General features: G+C 40.1%; 1 protein-coding gene across 2 annotated transcripts in view; it reads right to left on the bottom strand.

The window, feature by feature from the left end:
• The window catches only part of CFAP97 (cilia and flagella associated protein 97), a 40,681-nt gene extending 19,183 nt beyond the window's left edge, over window positions 1-21,498 (bottom strand). Inside the window, exons 1-2 of one of the 2 annotated variants that reach the window (XM_059909289.1) lie at window positions 21,385-21,498; window positions 12,996-14,053 (exon numbers count right to left, since the gene is read on the bottom strand). In XM_059909289.1, the coding sequence (XP_059765272.1) occupies window positions 12,996-14,049 (1,054 nt within the window). In that variant the 5' untranslated portion in view covers window positions 14,050-14,053; window positions 21,385-21,498. Of the gene's footprint in view, window positions 1-12,995; window positions 14,054-21,282 lie in introns of both variants that reach the window. The other variant, XM_059909288.1, reaches the window with a different exon arrangement.
• Between the last annotated feature and the right edge of the window lie 2,107 nt (window positions 21,499-23,605).

The raw sequence follows: 23,605 nt of genomic DNA on the forward strand, positions 1-23,605 counted from the left end.
TACAAAGCTACAGTAATCAAGACAATATGCTACTGGCACAAAAACAGAAATATAGATCAATGGAACAGGATAGAAAGCCCAGAGATAAACCCACGCACCTATGGTCAACTAGGAGGCAATGATATACAAGGGAGAAAAGACAGTCTCTTCAATAAGCGGTGCTGGGAAAACTGGACAGCTACATGTAAAAGAATGAAATTAGAACACTCCCTAATACCATACTCAAAAATAAACTCAAAATGGATTAAAGACCTAAATGTAAGACCGGACACTAAAAAGATGAAAAGACAACCCTCAGAATGGGAGAAAATATTTGCAAACGAATCAACAGACAAAGGATTAATCTCCAAAATATATAAACAGCTCATGAAGCTCAATATTAAAAAAACAAACAACCCAATCAAAAAATGGGCAGAAGACGTAAATAGACATTTCTCCAAAGAAGACATACAGATGGCCAAGAGGCCCATGAAAAGATGCTCAACATCATTAATTATTAGATAAATGCAAATCAAAACTACAATGAGGTATCACCTCACATCGGTTAGAATGGGCATCATCAGAAAATCTACAAACAACAAATGCTGGAGAGGGTGTGGAGAAAAGGGAACCCTCTTGCACTATTGGTGGGAATGTAATTGATACAGCCACTATGGAGAACCGTATGGAGGTTCCTTAAAAAACTAAAAATAGAATTACCATATGACCCAGCAATCCCACTACTGGGTATACACCCAGAGAAAACCATACTTCAAAAAGACACATGCACCCCAATGTCCACTGCAGCACTATTTACAATAGCCAGGTCATGGTAGCAACCTAAATGCCCTTTGACAGATGAATGGAGAAAGAAGATGTGGTATGTATATACAACGGAATATTACTCAGCCATAAAAAGGAACGAAATTGGGTCATTCGTAGAGACGTGGATGGACCTAGCGACTGTCATACAGAGTGAAGTAAGTCAGAAAGAGAAAAACAAATATCATATATTAATGCATATATGTGGAATCTAGAAAAATGGTACAGATGAACCGGTCTTCAAGGCAGAAATAGAGACACAGATGTAGAGAACAAATGTATGGACACCAAGGGGGGACAGTGTGGGGCGTGGGGGGGGTGGGAAATGAACTGGGAGATTGGGATTGACATGTATACACTAATATGTATAAATTAGATAACTAATGAGGACCTGCTGTATAAAAAATAAGTAAAATAAAAAGATATATTTGTACTATATATAATTGAAGTATCTTCTTCCAAGAAATATCCATTTTTTAGAATTTAATAAGGTTTCCAGATTAATTTAGCCATTTATGAGAGCCTTTAAAATTAAATTCTAGAGGGAATTAAAAGTAAGCTATTTTCCTAATGTCATTTAAAAAAAGGTTTTAAAAGTAAAAGAAGGCAATAGCTAAAAAATAAAGGAAGAATTTCAGTCTAATTCATTTAAAAAGATAGCATTCTAACTCTCCTTGATGGAAAAGTATATGTTGGATGTTATTTACTGACACCAGGCATCACTAGCACATTTTTCTAAAGTGGCTGCTATGTGCTTTAGCACAAAGCAACCTCCAACATATAATCCATTGACTTTCCAATTAAGATCTAAAAAAAGTTAACTTGAATAAACTTTCAGGGATACAAACATATTTATATAAATTGTACATATTTAAAGTCACACATTTAAGAAATATTACTTTTTCCTAATTTTCTTTAATGAAACAATTTTGCTCAAACTCTTTACAGTATTTCAATATGTCCATCATAGCTAGAGCCACTTCTTGACTCATCTAACACCATTTACTGGAAGTACCAGCTTAACTTGCACCTAAGCTAACTGAGATACAGACAGCATTTAAAAATTTTATGTGTAATGCTATTAATGGAAAATTTATCCCAAGCCATATTAAGTCCTTATTCACATAATATTAGTTCTTAAAAAAAAATCCATCCTGTAGGCATATTCATGATCCCTATTTTAAAAAACCAATGATATTTGCTTTTTAAAATGATTTTTAAAGGTTTAAAAAAAATCCAACTCTTATAATTGAGAGGTGACAATTCAAGGAATAATAACTAAATTTACTAAATTTTGTCTTCTTTATGAACATCTTGTCAGATGAGAACTTCTGTGACATTCTTCCGGTCTCCTTCCTTTGCATCTCGGCAGGCCTGTGATGGCGTGGACCAACACAATACAGCCCAAGGCTCGGCAAAAATGGAGACAGACACAGGCCACCCCCCCTTATTGGCTGGCCCAGGGGCCCAAGCACAAGGATTCCAGCATCCTGGAAGTATCAATGGTTTATTTTACCACAATAATAAGACAGGATAGAAAGAGATGAACTAGAAAAAGGAATTGGGGGGCTTCCCTAGTGGCACAGTGGTTAAGAATCCTCCTGCCAATGGAGGGGACAAGAGTCCGAGCTCTGGTCCGGGAAGATCCCACATGCCATGGAGCAACTAAGCCCGTGTGCCACAACTACTGAGCCCGTGCTCTAGAGCCTGTGAGCCACAACTACTGAAGCCTGCGAGCCACAACTACTGAAGCCCACACGCCTAGAGCCCGTGCTCCACAACAAGAGAAGCCACCGCAATGAGAAGCCCGTGCATCGCAACGAAGAGTAGCCCCTGCTTGCCTCAAGTAGAGAAAGCCCGCGCGCAGCAACGAAGACCCAACAGAGCCAAAAATAAATACATAAATACATAAATAAATAAATTAATTTTAAAAAATGGAATTGGTCACTTTTCAAGCAAAATTTAAAGAGAATATAAGAGTCAGGACTTCTGGGGTTCAAAAGTATAACTACTACTTCAGCTTCCTAGTCTCTCCCAGCAGAAGGTTTTCAAAGTACTCGAGCTATAACCGAGGAACCACGCCCGAGGAGCCACAGCTGCACCTGGACTCGATTTAAACCCTGAATCTCCAGGTTGGAGGGATCTTTGGAAAGGGGGAACATATTTTTGCACTGGGGAGGAATGTAAATCAATGTATGGCCAGAGGCTGGACTGAAGAGGTTTTGAAACGTGGCCATGTTATTTGGCACTCCTCCCATTAAGAAGGAGGGTCTATGCCCTGGGAAGGTTTATAACCATTTAAACCAATAGAAAATGGAAGAAATGATGCTATGTGACTTCCGAGGCTAGGTCATAAAAGGTGATGAGGTTTGTGCCTTGTTTCCTGGAACACTGTCCTTGGAGCCCTGAGACAGCTGCGCTGAGGCTGTGCTATGTGAAGAAGCCAGGCCACGGGGAGAGGCCACACGTGGGTCCTCTGCTCAGTAGTCCTGGTCTTCAAGTCACCCCAAGCCCAGATAGCTGACGTGTGAGTAAACCAGCACTCAGATGATTCCAGACCCCCAGCTGTCAAGTCACTCCTGCCTTTGAGTCTCTCCATACCCTAAATGTTGGGGTAATTTGTTATGTAGCAACAGAAACCGATATTTCATCACTTAAAAAAATTTTTTGTGTGATAGACAAACAAAATACCCACGGCCAAGAGCAGTCTACAAGGAGGTAGTTTATTTATTTATTTATTTATTTGGTCTAACTGATTTGGTCTAACCAACTTCTTCCACAGTGATTATGGCTTTGTCAATTTGATCATCTAGTTCTGTTTTGCTTTTATTATACATTTTAAATCAATGGCTATTAAATCTTTTTAGTATATTTGGTCAGTTTATTAACGTAAAACACTCTTGTCCCTTTCAGTAATTTTCACATCCTGAATTCTATTTTGTGTACGACTAAGATTGATATTTCTATTTTCTCCTTGTTACCTGTTCGGCATATCTTTTTCAAGCCTTTATTTTCATTCCTCCTATGCTATTTTAAATATCTTTGCAGGTTGGATTTGATTAAAAAATTTTAACCCCCTCTGATATTATCTTCTGATAAAACCATTTACTTATATTGTTTGATCTCTTTTCTCACAATTTTATTTCTTTAAAAAATGCTTGGGCTTCCCTGGTGGCGCAGTGGTTGAGAATCTGCCTGCTAATGCAGGGGACACGGGTTCGAGCCCTGGTCTGGGAAGATCCCACATGCCGCGGAGCAACTAGGCCCGTGAGCCACAATTACTGAGCCTGCGCATCTGGAGCCTGTGCTCCGCAACAAGAGAGGCCGCGATAGTGAGAGGCCCGCGCACCGCGATGAAGAGTGGCCCCCGCTTGCCGCAGCTAGAGAAAGCCCTCGCACAGAAACGAAGACTCAACACAGCCAAATAAATAAATAAATAAATAAATAAATAATAATTAAAGGTGCTAATAATTTTTTTAAAAAATGCTTTTTTTGTTATTTCTTCTTTTTTCCCCATTTTTCCCCCTTTTGGAAGACTGACGATGATAAATTTTTTTTTCTCTAATAGACTACAAATGCTATATTCTAATTCCATTCTTCTAGAATAGAAGTTCTTAAACTTCTTGGTCTCAGGACCCTTTCATTACATCTAAAGATTATTGGGGACCCCAAAGAATGTTTATGTGGGTTACAGTTATCAATATTTATCATGTTAGAAATTAAAAGGAAAAAAATTTAAAGATATTTATTAATTCGTCTGAAAATAACAATAAACCAGTTATATGTGAACATCACATTTTTATAAAAAAGAAGTTTAGTGACAAGAGTAGCAGAGTTGAACATTTCTGCAAATATTTTAATGCCTGCCTTAATAGAAGACAGCTGGATTCTCATATCTGCTTCTGCACTCACTCTGTTGTGCTGTCATTGTCATGTAGCCCCTGGAAAACTCCACACGTGACAGGAAAAAGTGAAAAGCAAATCATGCCTTCGCTTTACGAGTGAAAATAGTTCTGTCCTTGCAGATCCTCTCTAAAATCGTTGAGCTTGCTCCTTTAACACTGTTTCAGGCATTAGGTTCTTCATGTGAGTCTAGTGCCTCTGTTGATTTGAGCTTTTCTCAAACCTTCGGTAGTATCTGGTGGTGGGCCGAGGGTATCTGAGATTTCCTGCCTGCCTATCTGAACCCTGTCTGCTGCAGCCTGCCAGCAAAGGCAAACAACGTGCTGCCAAGGGATGTGCCAGCAGCCACTAGTCCCAGCGTGGGCATCCCCTTTCTTACCGAGGGAAACAGGGTCTGCATCTTCCCCTTGAACACCATACTGCTTCATTTCCTCCTATGTTGCTATCAGTTTAGCAATAGGTCTGACAGGTTTCTCTGCTCATCAATGCTTCCTTATCCCGTTTCTTTCTCTTGTATTAGTTTTTCTTCCCAGGATACACCCTCTAATAATGTATCTAATTATTTCCTACAGAATCTAGGTGGTAAAATCTGAAGTGGTGCATTTCTAAACCCTCTCTGTTTCGCCCTCTGGATTCTTCCTAAACTGACCTCATTCTACCATTACAAAGGATGAAAGGTACTTTAAAATCTAGTCATGTCAACTTCACTGCTCTCCAAACAGGAGCCATTCATGCCATAAGCCAATGCCTAACTTTGGTTTCCTCCACTACTCCACTTTTTAATGCCCTCTCTGCCTATTCAGGGATAAACAGCCCAAGGCCAAAGAACTAATTCCAATCATACCCTTTCAACATTTGTACAGCAAAGGAAGGCTAGGGATGGGAGTGGGAAGTCCCCCCAAAGTAAGATGTCTAATAATTCTAGTCTCCACTGACTTTCCCTTCTCACATTCTCACAGAACTCCAGAACCCTGAATTTAGAATGGACCTTAGCAACCTATATCAACTACCCTCATCTTACAAATGAAGAAACTGGGGCACAGAAAAGTTACTGCTTGTCTATGGTCATGTGGATGACAGCCAGAAGCCTAAAAGTTTCTTTTTTTTAAGTCTTTATTGAATTTGTTATAATATTGTTTCTATTTTATTTATTTTTTAAATTAATTAATTTATTTTTGGCTGCGTTGGGTCTTTGTTGCTGTGCACGGGCTTTCTCTAGTTGCAGCGAGTGGGGGCTACTCTTCGTTGCAGCGCGCGGGCTTCTCATTGCGGGGGCTTCTCTTGTTGCGGAGCACGGGCTCTAGGCGCGCAGGCTTCAGTAGTTGTGGCATGTGGGCTCAGCAGTTGTGGCTCGTGGGCTCTAGAGCGCAGGTTCACTAGTTGTGGCACACGGGCTTAGTTGCTCCGCGGCATGTGGGATCTTCCCAGACCAGGGCTCGAACCCGTGCCCCCGGAATTGGCAGGTGGATTCTTAAACACTGCACCACCAGGGAAGTCCCTATGTTTTGGTGTTTTTGGCCCCGAGGCATGTGGGATCTTAGCTCCCTGACCAGGGATCAAACCCACACCCCCTGCATTGGAAGGAGAAGTCTTAAGCACTGGACCACCAGGAAAGCCCCAGCCTAAAAGGTTCTGATTCTGCTTTCAGAATTTTCTTCACCCCTCTATGTGAGTATTCAAGTTCAACACTGTTTCATTATTCCATGGCCTATAATTGGGACACTTGATTTTATGTTCTTTTATTATTAACTTTCCTTTCACAGGTTTAATATTTTTTAGTTTGAACTCACAAACTTATTAACAAAACATTTTTAAACCAATAAATAATGTTAACACTGTTAGCTAATAGAGGCATCCCTATCTAAAGTCTCGCCCAGTATTTGCTGTAATAGCTTGCAAAATTTTTACCTCAGAATTCACTGTCTGAACGAATGAAGTGCTCTACTGTAGCTGTACTTGAGCTAGTAAGAATGTTTAAACTGAGAGGAAGCAGAGCCTGCTGTGTTCCTACTCAGCTGGTCTCTGATGGGATCGCAGGTCCTGCTCATACTTTTTAAAATGTGTTACGCATTATCACTATCATCTTCCTCTCATTAAGTGAATTTAACTTCCCAGGAAGTGGAAAAGGCTGTGAAGAAATTAGGTGAGCCAAAAGGCCTAAAAGGCCCACAGAGTGGGGTAAATGTTGGAAGTAATAAGGCTTATTGAGATATGAGTGCAGAGGGGCATAGCTTGGCCATGCACACATCGCATCTCACATGTCCGTGGAAACTGGACATGTGAAAACTTAATGAAAGAAATGAAGAAAACTTAATGAAAATATTCTTGGATCTGAACAGCTCCACTGGGTAAACCGAGAATGAATAATAATTTGAAAAATCTAAAGAAATACCTTATGCAATAGACTGATCTCCATAATTAGCATTTAAAATACTTTACTACTATAAAGAATCTTTGGTGGGTTATTACTGACTCCAATAACAGATGTATCAACGGGCAGAACGCTGCTTTGTTCCTGTGCCTGTAAAAGCCCTGAACACCGCCTACTGGCAGGTCACTGCGATCAGGGCTCCCTACGGTGCAACAGTATGAATAAAGCTTTCCTTCTACGTTTTAGCTCAGTCTCCGGGTTAAAACAGTGTTTCAGTGCTTCAATTATATTTGGGAAACGGATAAGGGATTTGGGGTGGATTATCATTTTTCCAACTTAAAAATATATAGGCTTTCTGTATCTAAAAAGTTTCAGAAATGGATTAGATAAGAGTTGTGAGGGATACCCCTTAATTATTTTCAATGGAACCAGGTAGTTTTTTTTAATGTCTTGATACTCAGACTAGGGTCCCTGAATCAGCAGCATTGGTATCACCATCGGGCTGGCTAGAAATGTAGCTCCTTGGATTCTACTCTAGATTAACTGAACCTGAATCTACATTTTAACAGGATCCCCAAGTGATTTGTATGTATATTGAAGTTTGAGAAGCTCTGGCCTAGTGGATAAAGCTGGCTGCCCAATTAGCATATATTCCTACTGTTGGGGTTCTGGGCAGGTCACCCCCAAATATGCCAAAGTGCCATATTGATGATTTTGAATTAAAGTTACTTAAGAAAAAGCTGGTGCAAGAAGGACACTTTGACCCTCCTGTCTCCCTGAAAACAAGAACTGAATCTCTCAATGTGAAAGGTGCCCTCCCTGTACCAGGAGGGAGAGAGCCAACCTTATCACCAGTGATAGGGAACTGGGGACCAAGAAGGCTGTATAAACAAGCCTGTTCTTCTTTGCTGACTTACTACTCCAAGCCCAAACCCTGTTAAGATACTTCACTAATTAAAAACCCAAACCTAAGGTTCTTTGTCCTGTCAATTCCTCACAAAATTTATTGTTTCTTTGTCTAAAAAGTATGAGAGCTGCCTGCCTTGGTTACTTCTTAGCTCTTATTTCTCTGAGACCTCCGTAAGTATGATTTAAATTTGTTTTTTTCTCCTGGTAATGTTTTGCCTCAATTTAATTTTTAGGCCAGCCAAAAGAACTCAAGAAGGAGAGGGGGGAAATTTTCTCCTCCTTGACACTACTTTCCTCCTTCTTACTTATTAACACATCCTGATTTTTTTTTTTTTTTTTTTTTTACGACATCTAGCTCCTCCCCATGAAGCTATGTCCTTAAGAGGAAGTTGACCTCCCTCTCTGGACTCCCAACCCTGACTCCAGAGTGAGTTTACTGGCCTGGAATAATCCCGTTCGCCTTGCCAATCACTGTTTCAGGAATGGGAGTGTAACTCAGTTCTGAGCAATGAGACGTAAGTGGAAGTCAGTTCAAGGTTCCTCCACTCTAAGAGCCAGAGGTAAAGGCAGCTTCCGTTTCTCTGGACAGTCATGTCTGCATGTGGATACTAAAAGTTGCTGCAGACATCTCCTGGTAGCCTAAGGATGAAGCCAACACCAGGGCTGGGGGAATACAGTGACAGAACCTGGGTCCCTGAGGACATTTTTAAGCCACTGAGTCAGTCAACCCTCAAGCTGGTCTATCTCTGGACTTCCTGTCATGTGAGAAACACTTTCATTAGGAATTTCTGTTTCTTACATCCAAAATCACCCTAAATAATACAAAGAGATAATCATTGATGGTACTGAACAAAAAGCTCAGATATCACAGACTATTTTCCATTAGATGGTTTTTTTAAAACCCGACAATTCCAAAAGGGTCAAATGTTTTCTTCCTAAAGCAAGATTTTTATTGGCTGTGTCCTCTCTCATTCCTAGAATGGAGTGATGCTTATAATTTGTGGAATCAAATAGTACTTATAAAAATTAAAAAATGGAACAGTGGGCCCTTAAAATGAACCTACAAGTCATATTATACATTTTCATTTATCTTCTGTAACATTTATTTTCAATATACTTACTTTTCTAATCTAAGAAAATTTTGTAAGATACTTTATAATGCCAAATGTTTGGCTGCTACATTTTTTTTTTTTTGGCTGCTATATTTAAACACATATAAATCACAGTAGAAATTATTAAGAACAATGTAGCAATAGACATTCGACACAGAAGAAAAAGCAAATATATTAAGATGCATATTATTAATACAAAATATTAGGAGCAGTCTGCATTATCACATCAGATAGATTTTTATGGTTTAATTTCAACTACCTTCCAATTTTTTTGCATTACAAATATGATTTTAAGAAACCTGTCACTTCAAGAAAAACTGACAGTATCTGTTGGCAATCGTAAAATCTGAGCATTTTAGCAAAAATTAGAATTTTTGATAAACCTGAGTTTGATAGCTTCCCAAGAGCTTTCTAGTGAGATTGGTAGTGATATTAACAACTGTGATTTCTGTATGGTATATTATGAAATATGTCAACATTTATATGCTCAGTGAACCAACATTTTCCAAATAACCTATACATCATGTTACAAAACCATGCAAGGGCAAACAATACATTCAAAATGTAAGACCGAGCAATAAGTTCTAATGTAACGGACTACAAATTAATATCAGTTTCAAACTGCACATTGCAACTAACATTTAAGAAACTACTACTGGGCTTCCTTGGTGGCGCAGTGGTTGAGAGTCTGCCTGCCAATGCAGGGGACACGCGTTCGGGCCCTGGTCTGTGAAGATCCCACATGCCGCGGAGCGACTAGGCCCGTGAGCCACAACTACTGAGCCTGTGCGTCTGGAGGCTGTGCTCCGCAACAAGAGAGGCCGCGATAGAGAGAGGCTCGCGCACCGCGATGAAGAGTGGCCCCCGCTCGCCGCAACTAGAGAAAGCCCTCGCACAGAAACGAAGACCCAACACAACCAAAAATAAATAAATAAATAATTAAAAACTTTAAAAAAAAGAAACTACTATTTGTGGAATCTTGGTGTGGTATCAAAAAAAAAATCTAAAATTAACGGAAAAGGCTATTAAAACACTCCATTTCCAGTTATATATCCTTGTAAAGCCAGATTTTCTTCATACACTTCAACCAAAACAATATATCACAATAGCTGTATGCAGAGGCTGACATGAGAATACAGCTATTGCCAGGCATTAGAAACTAGCAAAAATCACTAACTTTTTTGGAACTATAGTTACGTTGTATAGAACATGTTACTTATATTAATACATAATGGGGCTTCCCTGGTGGCGCAATGGTTAGGAATCCGCCTGCCAATGCAGGGGACACGGGTTCGTGACCCGGTCCGGGAAGATCCCACATGCCGCGGAGCGGCTGGGCCCGTGAGCCACAACTGCTGAGCCTGCGCGTCTGGAGCCTGTGCTCCGCAACAAGAGAGGCCGCGATAGTGAGAGGCCCGCGCACCGCGATGAAGGGTGGCCCCTGCTCGCCGCAACTAGAGAAAGTCATCGCACAGAAACGAAGACCCAACACCGCCAAAAATAAATAATAAAATAAAAATAAATAACTTAAAAAAAAGATACATAATGGGTTTACTATTACTATTCTTAAATGAACTAATAAATATTTTTTAAACTTCTGATTTAATTTCTAATATGGTAAATATTTATATAGATATAACCCACTAAACAAAAGCTCTCTGGGGTCCTCAATAATTTCTAAAAGAGTGCTTTTAGTCTTAAGGCCAAAAAGTTTGAGAACTGTTATGCTAGAGCACTGGGACTGGTGCTGGAGATCCGGAAGAGATGAAGACAAAGGCAGCCCTCAACCTGACAAATTATCAACCCGATTCGTCATACACCTGATCTTACAGACTGCAAAGTGGCCATTACAATTTTTTTTTTTAAGTGAAAACTGTTACACTAAATGGCTTGATAAAAAATTAGAGATATTCCCTAGAGAAGAATACTAATCAAATATATTAAAGATTATAATGCAGACAGAGGCACAGACTTATTCTGTGTATTTCAGATGGCAAACCTAAAGCTAATGGGTAACTGTTACAAAATCAAATTTCAGTGAAACATGACAAACACTTCCTGACCATCAGAGCTGTGAACAACAGAAGAGTCCTCCCAGTCCGTCAGTTAATAAATACTGTCTATTATGTGCCAATACTTGCTAGATTTAGGGATTCCATCAAGGAATAAGATGCTGCCCTCATGTTGCTTACACTAATTCCAGAGTCTCATGGAAGGAAATATGTTTTTGTGAGAGAGAGGCAGGGATGGGGTATGCAGCTTCTACACAGAATGTTCAGAAAGAGTATCCCTGAGAAGGTGACATAGAAGCTAAGACCCTAGAAACAGACTGAAGTAGCCTCTACAAAGAGAAAGGCCAATAGCAAGTGCAAAATGCCTCATGAATGCAAAGTATTCTGAGAACAGTAAGGAAGGAGTGTGACTGGACCAAGAGGTAAGGAGAGAGACAGAGGAAAGGAGATGTAGGCAAGTAACCATATGATGGGCAGCAGTGAATCATTCATCACTCTTAACTGCATATTAGACCAAGTGCATCAGAATCTCATGGCAGAGCCTAGGCGTCGGTATTTAACAGTTTGTTTTGATAATTTAACAGTTCTCCAGGTGATGCTAATGTACTGCCTCGGGTGAAAATCACTGATATAAAGTCTGTTAGCCTATGAAAAGGAATTTGGATTTAACCTAAGAGTAAGCCCACTGAAGAGTTAAGAAGGAAACTAGTAGGATTGATTTATTTTTTAAAAGATCACTCTTGGTTGTTAGGGGAAGAAGGAGAGGGGCAAGAATAGAAAACTCAATCCTGAAAGTTTTAAGAGACTGAATGAGCATTTATCAGGAAAGATATATTGAGTAGAGGCTTAACCACTAGATGGTAATAGCCAATGCCAAGAATCTGATTTTTCAGACACACTAAACATCAATAGGTACGATCAGAGCAAAGAAAACATATAAAAGAGGGAATATTCACAAGTGTAAACTGCTCCAAAATACACTTTATCAATCTGACCATGAGACTCATTTGACTAAATAGGGGATTTATTTATGCCCTTACATTGCCACCATATGTAAATTATGTAGCTGAAGATTTATTCTTTCAAATAACATTTCAAACAAACGAAGACAGTGAGTCCTATTTACGACTTAAAAATTTTATCTCCAACTGCCCCAAAACCTAACCAGCAAGCTCAATATTTTTACAGTTTTATATTAACTAGTCAAAGATAAAGTTCAAAGTTGCTTTTATTTCACCTGGAATATATTGTTCCCTTCAAACTAAATAATGGGTAATAATAAATTGAGACAGAAATACAGCAATCAGGATTATCCTAATTCTAAAATACTTCTATCTTAAAGCAACTAAAACTTGAATTATGCTATTTCATCAACTTGGTAATTATTTTCAAGTAATGCTCTTTCGCCTTTAATTTAAAATCTGAATAGTCTCCTACAGTTTACTCTGAGTTCTCTAATTTGCCAGCACTCTTGCCACTTTCCCCGAAACAGGTCAGGTTATTTTAACCTTAGTGCTGCTGCCTTTCTCAAAGAAGAAAGTGAAATATATCTTAACGCCCGTGTCTCTACCAAACGTGGGAAAACATCTGGCTCCCCTTCTCTTGTTTACTTTATCCATCTGGCCTCTCCAGGCATTTTGAGTTTGTAAGGCACTAAACAGAATCAGTATGAAGTAGTTTCTAGTCCTAGCTGAGTAGCTTTATAGTAATATAAACAATGATATTCCAGATATTTTAAAATGGAATATTTGGTAAAGTTATGATAATATCAATGATCCCAAACAATAAAACGTACCTACTAGAAAAATCAAGGCAAATTCATATCATTTAATATTTAAGCTCAATATAATATTAAGTTTAAGTTCAATATACAGTTTTTAAAATTACCTTTTAAAAGATGATTCAGGTCCATTGTGTCATGTAAGACGTTTTGCTTGTATCTGTGGTCTAAATGGGAATCCAACACTGTCGACATTGAGGCAAGACTGGGCTCATGTTTTTCTTTCCCTGTTTTGGCTGATTTCAAAGATTTTGAATTATTTTTAAAATCCTCAACATTTTCATATACTTCTTGACTCACGTTCTCTTGCCTTTTAACTTTCATTTTTTGATCGTTTGACGCACCCAGTTCAAAAGACTGAACAGGGCTGATGTCCGGAGTCGATAAAGGAGTGACATCTGTCACAGTATCTTCAGATTCCTCGGTGTAGTCACCGACTTTTGGTTTAGTACTTGAAGTCTGTGCTCCTGTTGATTTTTCTCCCAGTTTATATTTCTGTTTTGGTGGCAAGTGGGTTACACCAGACAGACGCTTCTTTAATGATGGAGATGAATCAGATAAACAGACATCAGACCCGGTATTTGAACAGTCTGTATCGGAACTTGAAGACGAGGAGGACAGAGAAGAAGAGGAGGAAGAGGAATTACTTCTGGAATACTTTTTACTTATGCTTTTCTTGAAGTTATTAGATGGTTTAGCTGACTTTGATCTGACATGATGGTTTTTCTCATCATCACTGCTTTCCTCTCCATCTGTAGAGTAATCACGTTCACCTTTTAGAATTTTGGGAATGCTACTTGGGATGGGCAAGTGTATTTTATGTTCTACTGTAGCATCACACAATTTTGATCTTGAAGAAGTGGTCAAGGACAAAGAATTCCTAGCTTGTACATTATCATTTTCTATGGGGTGTTCTTCTGGAGGAATTTTCTCATTTCTTTCAATTCCCTTCTCAGTAAGATCATTTTTCCTTCTTTGTATTCCAAATTTCAAGTTTACATTTTCCGTATCTTTATCTATTCTCTCTTCATCGTCATAATTTTGCTTGTCAAAAACTGAGTTGCTTTCACATTTCTTTGCTTCTTCAAAGTCACTGTCAAAGAAAGAATGGTCCACTTCACCTTCTGATATATCTCCAAACCGATCCATGACGGCAAACATATATCTGAAAAGAGGGAAAGTGTAACCATCAGATGAAAGAGTAACTTCCAAATACTTTTCATTTTGCAAATTTTCCAAAACTGAGAAGTTTGGGTAATAGATAAAGAGAAACATGAAACAAACACAAAAAACACCACCAAAAAACCAATAACTCGGACTTCCCTGGTGGCACAGTGGTTAAGAATCCACCTGGCAATGCAGGGGACACGGGTTCGATCCCTGGTCCGGGAAGATCCCACATGCCGCGGAGCAACTAAGCCCATGCGCCACAACTACTGAGCCTGCGCTCTAGAGCCCGTGAGCCACAACTACTGAAGCCCGCTTGCCACAAGTACTGAGCCTGCGCTCTAGAGTCCGTGCACCACAACTACTGAAGCCAGCGCGCCTAGAGCCCGTGCTCCGCAACAAGAGAAGCCACCGCATTGAGAAGCCTGCGCACCACAATGAAGAGCAGCCCCCGCTCACTGCAACTAGAGAAAGCCCGTGTGCAGCAATGAAGACCCAACGCAGCCAAAAATAAATAAATTTATTTTTTTAAAAAAACCAATAACTCAGTGAAATGATAATGGGGCTACAGGGATAATATCAAGTAGCACCAATGATCTGAACAGTAAGTAAGTCTAATAGTTTGGTTCACAAGAAAATAATAAGAGATCAGGCATATCACAAACATGGATACCTAGACTGAACTCCAAGGAAAACCTGAATTCTATAAATTAAGTACAGTTAGAGTTTAGAATAAGAAAGGATGGTGTTAGAACCTCTTCAGATCAGCCTAGCCAGCCCAAACACACATCATTCTGGTAGAAATAGTTCAATGGGGATTAACAAACTTCCCTATTTCAGTACTTGTCTTTGTCCTATTCTGTTCCTTCACTGCCTTTACTGGGGGAGCAGCAGGAGATAACTCCTATTAAAAGTAAAAGCTCCCCCTGTCCCTTCTTAAAGAGGAACAAAAACTCTAAGACACACGTATACACAGTACAGGGAGCTTGGAGGAAAAACTTCTGAATATTTAATCACATATTGTTACGTAACCACAATAAAAAGGGGAAAGTGTGCATGTCTCATTGTGCTAAAGGGAGTCCAGCGTAAGAGAGATTTAGTATCTACTGAGATAGTAGACAGGCTGTCTAAAATGTAAAAATTAAGGCATATTATTTAGACACGTGGAGTTAAATATTAGAAATGGATTAAAAAGTTCAAAGCAATTGCTGCTAACGTGGTGCCAGGACCACTATTTTGGTTATAAATCTTAAACTATTAATTGACCTGTAAATTTATATGTGTACTACTAAGGTAAAAAATTAAAATTGATTTTAAAGTATTTTAATACTTCATGCAATTGGGATTAAACTGGAAACGTCAGTATAAAGTCATATTTTTCTTTCTCTCTTATTACAGGGGTCTACGCAGCAGTGTCACAGAATCTGTCACTAATAATCTAGAATTCAGAGTTTGACCTCTCTAATACTATTCTCCACTAAAACCACCCCTCAAAACCAAGATCCTTTGGAAGGCAGCTGATTCCATTTCTGGAGGTAAAAACAAACAATAAGCCTAGAGTAGTGGTAATAAAACAAAGGATTCAGTTTAAAGGGGCTTCCACTGTCCAAGCTGGACAATTCTGCACTGAAGAACAAAAAAACACAAAATACACTTAAAAATAAAAAAGTAATTCTGTGGAAAGCCATTAGTTGATAATGATATTCAAAAGAGGCAAATAACATGAGCTATGTCAAGGGAAAGGTATATACAAAATTCCAATAATAATAATATGTAGCCAACAATCCAATTATGGGTTCACTATATTCAAATCATGATTAATTCCGTTACACCACATCAAGCAATAAAAGACTATGTAATCTGTATCCTAAATCAGCCATGATACTCTGCAGCCTTTGTTTAAGTGACCCTGCAATCTATAAAAACAAGTAGGTAGAGACATGACTTGAAAAGCAACCAAACATACTATTAACACTAATGTGACAGATTAATATGATAGGTTAAGGTTTCTGCCGTTAAAGTTTTGAAATACTTAAGAGATTCTGATATATTAAACTTGCAAAAATTTAACTGTAATTAACTTTTAAACACTTAAGGGAATCTGATTAAATCAGTAAGTTTAGACTTAGGTTTATAAAAAACATCTAAGTACTTAGGCTTCCTTTGTGAGATCTATAAGTGTGTCTTGTTAGCTGTTTGAGGTGCTTAAGAAAATATAGTAAAACTGTAATCGTGCCATTAATTAAGCAGGTTTGCAAATGGTATACAGTATTCAGGAAAATTTAAGCTAAATGAAGATAAATTAAGAGAGGATTAAGTACAAGTGAGTTTTAAAATTCTAACACATTATTATATTTAAACTGAAATAAGATGTAAGTAGATTTTAAAGATTTCAGAAAAATTAGACTGTAAAACTTATTCCTAATAAATATTAAATACAAGAAATATTATTTCCTGTAGCACGGATTAATGGCCTCTTTATGTTTTAAAATTCAAATCCACAGAAGGAAGCCTCCTCCCCAAAGGTTTTACATATGTTAAAAAAAAGAAAAATTCAAACAAGTAAATTTTAAAGATCTAATTGGCTTTATTGAACAATTCATGAATCAGGCAGCATCCCACCCAGAGAGTAGAGGGGAGCTCCAAAGGGCTACAGAAAGGGAAAAGTTTTTAAAGGCAAGACAAGGAACTCATATATAAAAAAGACTATTTCAGGCTTAGGTAACCTACCCATTGGGGACAAAAGGGGTCTGTGTGGCAGTTTACCTCATCTCCCTTTGGGGGATGGACAGGGCCCTGTGACAGATTACCTCACTGGTGCTGACCAGAACATTTCTGACTGACCGGTTAAGACTACATTTCTGGGGGAGGTTGAAGCTTCAAGTAGGTTAGGTATGAAGCCCCAGTTTGGCGGGGTGGCCCAGCAGACGTGACTCCATCTGCAGCCTGTAGTTTTCTTTTTAACAACTCCCCCGTTTTGATCAGACTCAGCTTAAATGAGAGATGTGATTAAAATCTAAGGCATTAGCACCATTCTCAGCTACTGCTCTGAAGTTCTCAGAGTTTGTTGTTCCTTTGTGTGGCATCCAGAGGTTATGATGTTTTTGCTTAACCCATGTGATATTCACAGGTTACAGCTTTCAGGCTCAATCTTTAAGTCAGTCATTTTCTTCTTTACTTTTCTGACGTTCAGTCTTAGGGAGATCATTTCCTTGATGGTTAGTGGCTGTGACTGTGCGTTACAGCATTTCTTTTAATACTGAAAAAAACTTGAATATAGGAATATTATGAATCCATTAAAATAATTATTTAAATCAGGGGTCAGCAAACTACTGTGCCTGGGCTAAATGCGGCCGCCCACCATTTGTTTCGTAAATAATGTTTTATTGGGACACAGCCCCACTCACAGGTTTAGGAACTGTCTCTGACAGCTTTCCCACTACACCTGCAGAGTTAAGTAGCTGCGACCGATACCATAGGGCCCACAAAGCCTAAAATATTTACCAACTGACCCCTTTAATGAAAAATTTTGTGGACCCCTGATTTAGGTGCTATTATCGGCATGAAAAATGCATAATACAAAATTGTTATCCATCTTGGGTTAATCATACAATTTAGACATTTACACAAAAACTAGGGGAAAAAAGAACAAAAATGAAGAGTTGAAAAATCAACAATCCCGTTGCATTTTTAATATTTCCATTACTGTTATTGTAATAGTGTTCATGCAATAAGCTAAGCAAGTAAGTGATAACAGGGAGTCTGCACAGTGAAAAAGAACAAACTGAGTCAGACACTCAGGCTCAAAACTTGGTTCTGCCGCTTCCCAGTTGTGTGTTCCTGGGCACAAGTACAAGGATGTTCACCACAGCCCTGGCGGTAACAGCCCTGACTTAGAAAAAACTCAATGTCTAGTAAGAGGAAAATGGATAAGCAAAATGTTGTATATGATATATTATATATCAGTCAAAAAGGATAAGCTGAGATCTACAAAAATTATATTTACCAAGAGAAAAGAATTAAATGAATGACAATACAATTATGAAAAACAACACACACACACAAAACAAAACTAAATTCTCAAAGGCACAAACATATAAATAAAATTCTACAGCATGCGCTGGGAGGACGTACATTAAACATCTAAGAGTATGAGCCTATGAGCGGAGGGAGGAATGAGGCTGGGCAAGTGGACAAAGGAGAAAAGTTAAGAACCTGGGCAGAGGCCTGTGATTACAGGTCATCACAGACCGAAAGAGTACGACTGATCGTTATCAATCCAATTCTGCCCACCTGAGTTCAAAAAGAAAAACTACAAATCAAATCAGCTACTGAATGATGGACAGCTCTTATTAACATTGTCATTAAATTCTCCCCAAAGTGACCCTTTTTTGTAAGATAATTCACCCTTTAATCCAAAATGTCAAGAATAAAAGAATAAAAGAGCTGTGGTTACTGTTTTTCCCATGGTTAAGACTGCCTTTAGGACTCAAGAAAATTTTTTACAAGTTTCTTAAAATTTTAAAAGCGAATGGTTTCATAGCACAGCCCAGAGCACAAATTTTCCTAGCCAGTTTAAAAAACAAATCTTTTAAAAAGCTAATCATCCAAATCATTCCAACTTCCATCCCTCTGCAAAACTTGTTTACATTTCTATAGAAATAAAATTACTAACATAACTAAGTCTCACTTGTACTAGTGCTGTTATTCTACTACTACTAATAGCCAGAAGTATTGAGTACTTACATGTTAGCATTGTTCTAAGTGCATTACAAGTATTAACTCATTGAATCTCTACAATAACTTTAAGAGATTTCGTCACTCCCATTTGGCAGAGAGGAAGCTGAAGCAGACCAAGAACTTGCCCGAAGCCATACAGCTAAGAAGTGGCACAGCCAAGATTCTAAAGCAGGCTGTCTTGAGGATCAGGCTACTAACCACTGTTCTACTCTGCTTCAAAGTATGGTCCTTCGAAAAGGCTAGGAACTGAGACTTCCTTTTTTGAACTTTAAAACACATTGTTGTGATATCTATTATTTATTTGATGGTAAACAGTGGGCAAGATAAGAAGACCCTCCCGTCACAGGGATTTTTAAGGGAAATGGGACTTGTTTAGCAATAGAGCTTTAGAAACAGTTCTTTGCAAAAAAGGGTGGTCTGTACAGTTAAAATTAGATACATATGCCAGTGTTTGCCACACATTTTACTAGATATATTTGCTGTGTAGCAGTTTCCCTCTAATAAATTAATCTGGAACAAATTCCTTGGCATTGCAAATTAAATAAACCAGTCACCTTAGGTAAATTTAGAAGTGTTAACCTAGGTAATAGGTTTGAATTAACTTGTGACTCTCTATCCCAAGCTGAGCTTGGGACCCAACCCCCTTTCCAAAGAGAGTAATGAATTCCAAAGGTATTTCTGGCAAGGAGAGTGACATTTCTGGAAGTCACTAAACCTGGGGTAGCAACATACAGTGTAGGACAACTTGCATTACATTCTGCTTGGTCAAACCATTGGGTTGGCCAAAAAGTTCATTCAGGTTTTTCCGCAACATCTTTTTGAATGAAGCACTTAGCCCTGGGTGCTATGGTGAAGAGTCTAGAACTGAAGTTATGATTAATTGGTTTACAGACCAAGGGCTCATAGGAATAAAAGAAATGACTAAGAGAAAGGGTGTGTTCAGACTTGAGAGCTATTATTTGTAGCTCCAGAGGTAGAACTTGAATCAACAGATGGAGTGCATACGAAAGCTGTTTTGAGTTTAACATTAGAATTGCTCAAAAACGGAATGGGCTGCCTTCTAAAATTAGGAGCCGTAAATCACTACATAATGTTGGAGCAAAGACTGGATGGCCATTTGCTAGGATGCTGCAGAGGGAATTATAAATTTGGAGGCTATGACCTTTCCCAACCCTAACATGAACTAGGTCTAAATCCCAAAGTCTAACCGTAAGCCAAATGATTACAGATCCTTCTTTTGAAATCCCTGTTTTTCAAAGCTGTTTCCCGCCTTTCCTGTCTTACCAGACTAGGAACTCCTGCTATCTTGCTCATCTTTATATCCTAGTGCCTAAAATAGAACGTGACAAATACTAGACATTCAAAGAATGTTTATCTGATGAAGGAGTTTGGAGTTAGGAGATTTAAGGCTGAGCCCTAGTTCTGCTCTTTGCTAGCCAGTTACGTAAGCAGAAAAATCACCTCTTTCACCTGAGCTAGTTTCCTACAGCTGTCCCTCATCCCCCCTCTCTCACACACACCGGAATCAACTATCCCCTTACCTGCATTTACAAGGCTCCTATAGTCCCCAGTACGTGTAAGCATCTGTCTCTCTAAGTGGTCACAGTTCGTGAGAGGGGTGCATAGCCCATTGCCTGGGAGACTTTTCAGGTTTAAGTTTAGGTTCATAACATCCAACAGACCGGTTATTGTAAGGACTTAAACATTCAGGTGATTTAATTAACGGAAAAATTATCCAACTGTCCCACTAAGCAATCCTTTTGATAACATTCACTTCAAAGTTAGTGAGATTCAAATCAAATGACAGTTCATCAGGCTGCAATAACCCTGCTCGTGCTCAATGAGGACAAGTACTTGCCAAAGGTGCCCGGGAATCACTTGGACACTCACAATTTGTACAGCCCCTGCAGAACCAGCAATAGAAATACTGATGCTTTCAGGTTACATCAGGAAAACACACAAATAGGAATCTGGCATTTTTAACTGCCATTTTGATACTGTGACATTACATTTCTGTAGTTTGACATATGATTTGGTCCAAAGAAGGTAACCGATTGGGTACACGAAAATCTCGGGCCAAAGTAAACACCCGTATTCCAGGAACTCAGGTTCCTTACACGACCCCCTCCTGATCCCGCTAGGTAGCGGATAATAACTGACATCCCCCTCCAGCCTCAGGGGTCAGGGGCAAGTCCCCGGAGGTGGGCGGCGGTGACCTGAGCCGGGATCCCGGTCGCGACCACGTCTCAAATTCACAGCCGACCCCGACCACCAAGCCACCCGCAAACGCGCCCCAGGGCAGGCCGGGCCGTCCCACCGCGGCCGGCTGGGGCTGCGGGACCCGTGGTCCCGCCGGCCCGGACGCCTCCGCGGTGGTTACATCCGCCGTCCGAGGGTCTGCCCGGGCCGCAGAGGAGGCGGGTCGCAGGGCTGGGGGCCCGGCCGGCCCGCCTTCCTAACCTCCCGCGCCGGCTTCCGCATACCGACCCTGCGTGCTCGCCGAGGCCTGGGCTCCGGAGAAGAAAACGGATCCCGAACGGGGGGCGGGGGCTCTGCGAGGGGAGGAAGGGTCGCCCGCGCGCCGCTCACCTGGGCACCGCGACCACCGCAACCTCCCAGCGCCGCCCGCGGCGTTCCGGCCTCGCGCACGCGCACGCGCTCCCGCAGCCCCTCCACGCGGCCCCGGCGGCGGCTCGAGCTTCCGGAGGCGGAGAGAGCGGAACGGGAAAAGAGGTCGCAGGGGCACGCGGCGGGTCCCTTGGGAACCGGGCGGTGCCAGAGGGCCGGCGCGGCGCCGCTCCTCGCGGCGGGCGTCACAGAGCGCGGCGGGCCGGCCCGGCTCCGGCCGGCGGGGGGCGCGAGGCCTGCCCGACGACCCTCCTCTCGAATGGCAAGGGACGCGGGAAGAGAGTGATCTCCGCGCCCTCGGCTGCCCGGTGCCCCTCCAGGGTGTTAACTGCTGCTGCCTCTCGGCTGTTAACCGCAGTGCGGGTGGACCTAGTTGTTGCAGTGGCTGATGTCATGGGGAAAGCTGCTTTAATTATCTTGTACCCGAAGAGCAGCAATGATAATAAATACGGAAGCGGCTGTGTCTGTGATTATTTCTATCAGCAAAGTTAAGTTCAAAGAATTAGTCAGCTTTATGGGCCAGGGGCTGGTAACACATTAGAAAGTCCTCTGACTACTGGTAAATGAGATGGGTAGTTAAAACAATCTAAGAAAAATGATTTCTGTCCAATGTATTGAATGCAGCAATTTTTCGTTTTTGAACTCGCAGGCACATAGTGGGTGTGGTAGAACAATGGTGCCCCATAGATGCCCACCTCCTATTCCCAAACCTGTGAATATGATGCTTTACATGGCAAAAGGGACTTTGTGATTAAGGATCTTTAGATGGGCAAATCAACCTAGGTTATCCCAGGTGAGCTCAGTCATAAGGGTCCTTATACGAGGGGAGGCAAGAAATTCGGGGTCAGTAATAAAAGACATGGCACTAGAAGCAAGAGGTTGTAATACACAGCATGGTGACTATAGTTAATACCCTGTTGTATATTTAATAGTAGCTGAAAGAATAGATCTTAAAAGTTTTCATCCTAAGGAAAATAAATTTGTATACATGTGAGGCAATCAATGTTAACTAGACTTGCAGTGATCATTTCGTAATATGTACATAAATCATTTTGTTGTACACCTTAATGTTATATGTCAATTATACCTCAATAAAACTGGGTTAAAAAACTTTTTTTTTAAAAAAAGAAGTAGCAAGAGGTCGGAGTGATGTAAGGGGCAGTGAGCCAAGAATTGAAGGCACATCTGGAAGCTGACAAAGGGAAGAAAGGGGATTCTCCCCTTGAAGCCTCCAGAAGAAATTCAGCCCAGCCCGTACCTTGATTTTAGATTTTGACCTACAGAAAGGTAAGAGAATAAATTTGTGTTGTTTTAAACTGCTAAGTTTGTAGTAATTTGTTACGGCAGCAACAGGAAATTAATACAATAGGTACCCAATATTTTTTACATGAAAGTGTAGGGAAAGGAACTCCTGGTTACCCATATCCTAGGGAGTCTCATTAAGAAATTGGCTCTATTTTTGTTCTTCATTATGCATTTCGTACTTATTGGTCGTAACTACTAACAAGCACAGAGGATCATTTCTCTGTCGTTTTAGGAGGCTAAAAGGAAGGATTTCACTTAATTTTGCTTGAAAAAACTATGCTGACACCATTTTCCAGGGATGGTTGTCTACCCTGTGGTCAGAAGTTTATTATACAAAGGAGTTGAATAGCCATTTCTCCAAAGAAGATGGCCAATAAGCACATGGAAAGGTGTTCAATATCATTAATCATTAGGGAATGCAAATTAAAACCATGAGATACCACCTCGCATACATTGGGATGGCTATTAAAACAAAACAAAGCAAAACAAAACAAACAGAAAATAACAAGGGTTGGCAAAGATGGGGAGAGATAGGAACCCTTGTGCATTGCTCCTGGGAATGTAAAATGGTGTTGCCACTGTGGAAAACTATGGCAGTTCCTCAAAAATTTGAACACAGAATTACCATCTGACCTAGCAATTTCACTTCTGGATGTATACCCAGAAGAACTGAAAGCAGAGTCTCAAACAGATATTTATACACCCATGTTCAGAGCAGCATTATTCACAATAATGCTTCCAAAAGATGGAAGCAACCCAAATGTCCATCAGCAGATGACTGGATAAACAAATGTCCATCAACAGATGACTGGATAAACAAAATGTGGTATATACAAGTAATGAAATATTCAGCCATAAAAAGTAACGAAATTCTGAC

Source organism: Balaenoptera ricei, chromosome 21, assembly GCF_028023285.1.
Source record: "Balaenoptera ricei isolate mBalRic1 chromosome 21, mBalRic1.hap2, whole genome shotgun sequence".
NCBI classification, from domain to species: Eukaryota; Metazoa; Chordata; class Mammalia; order Artiodactyla; family Balaenopteridae; genus Balaenoptera; species Balaenoptera ricei.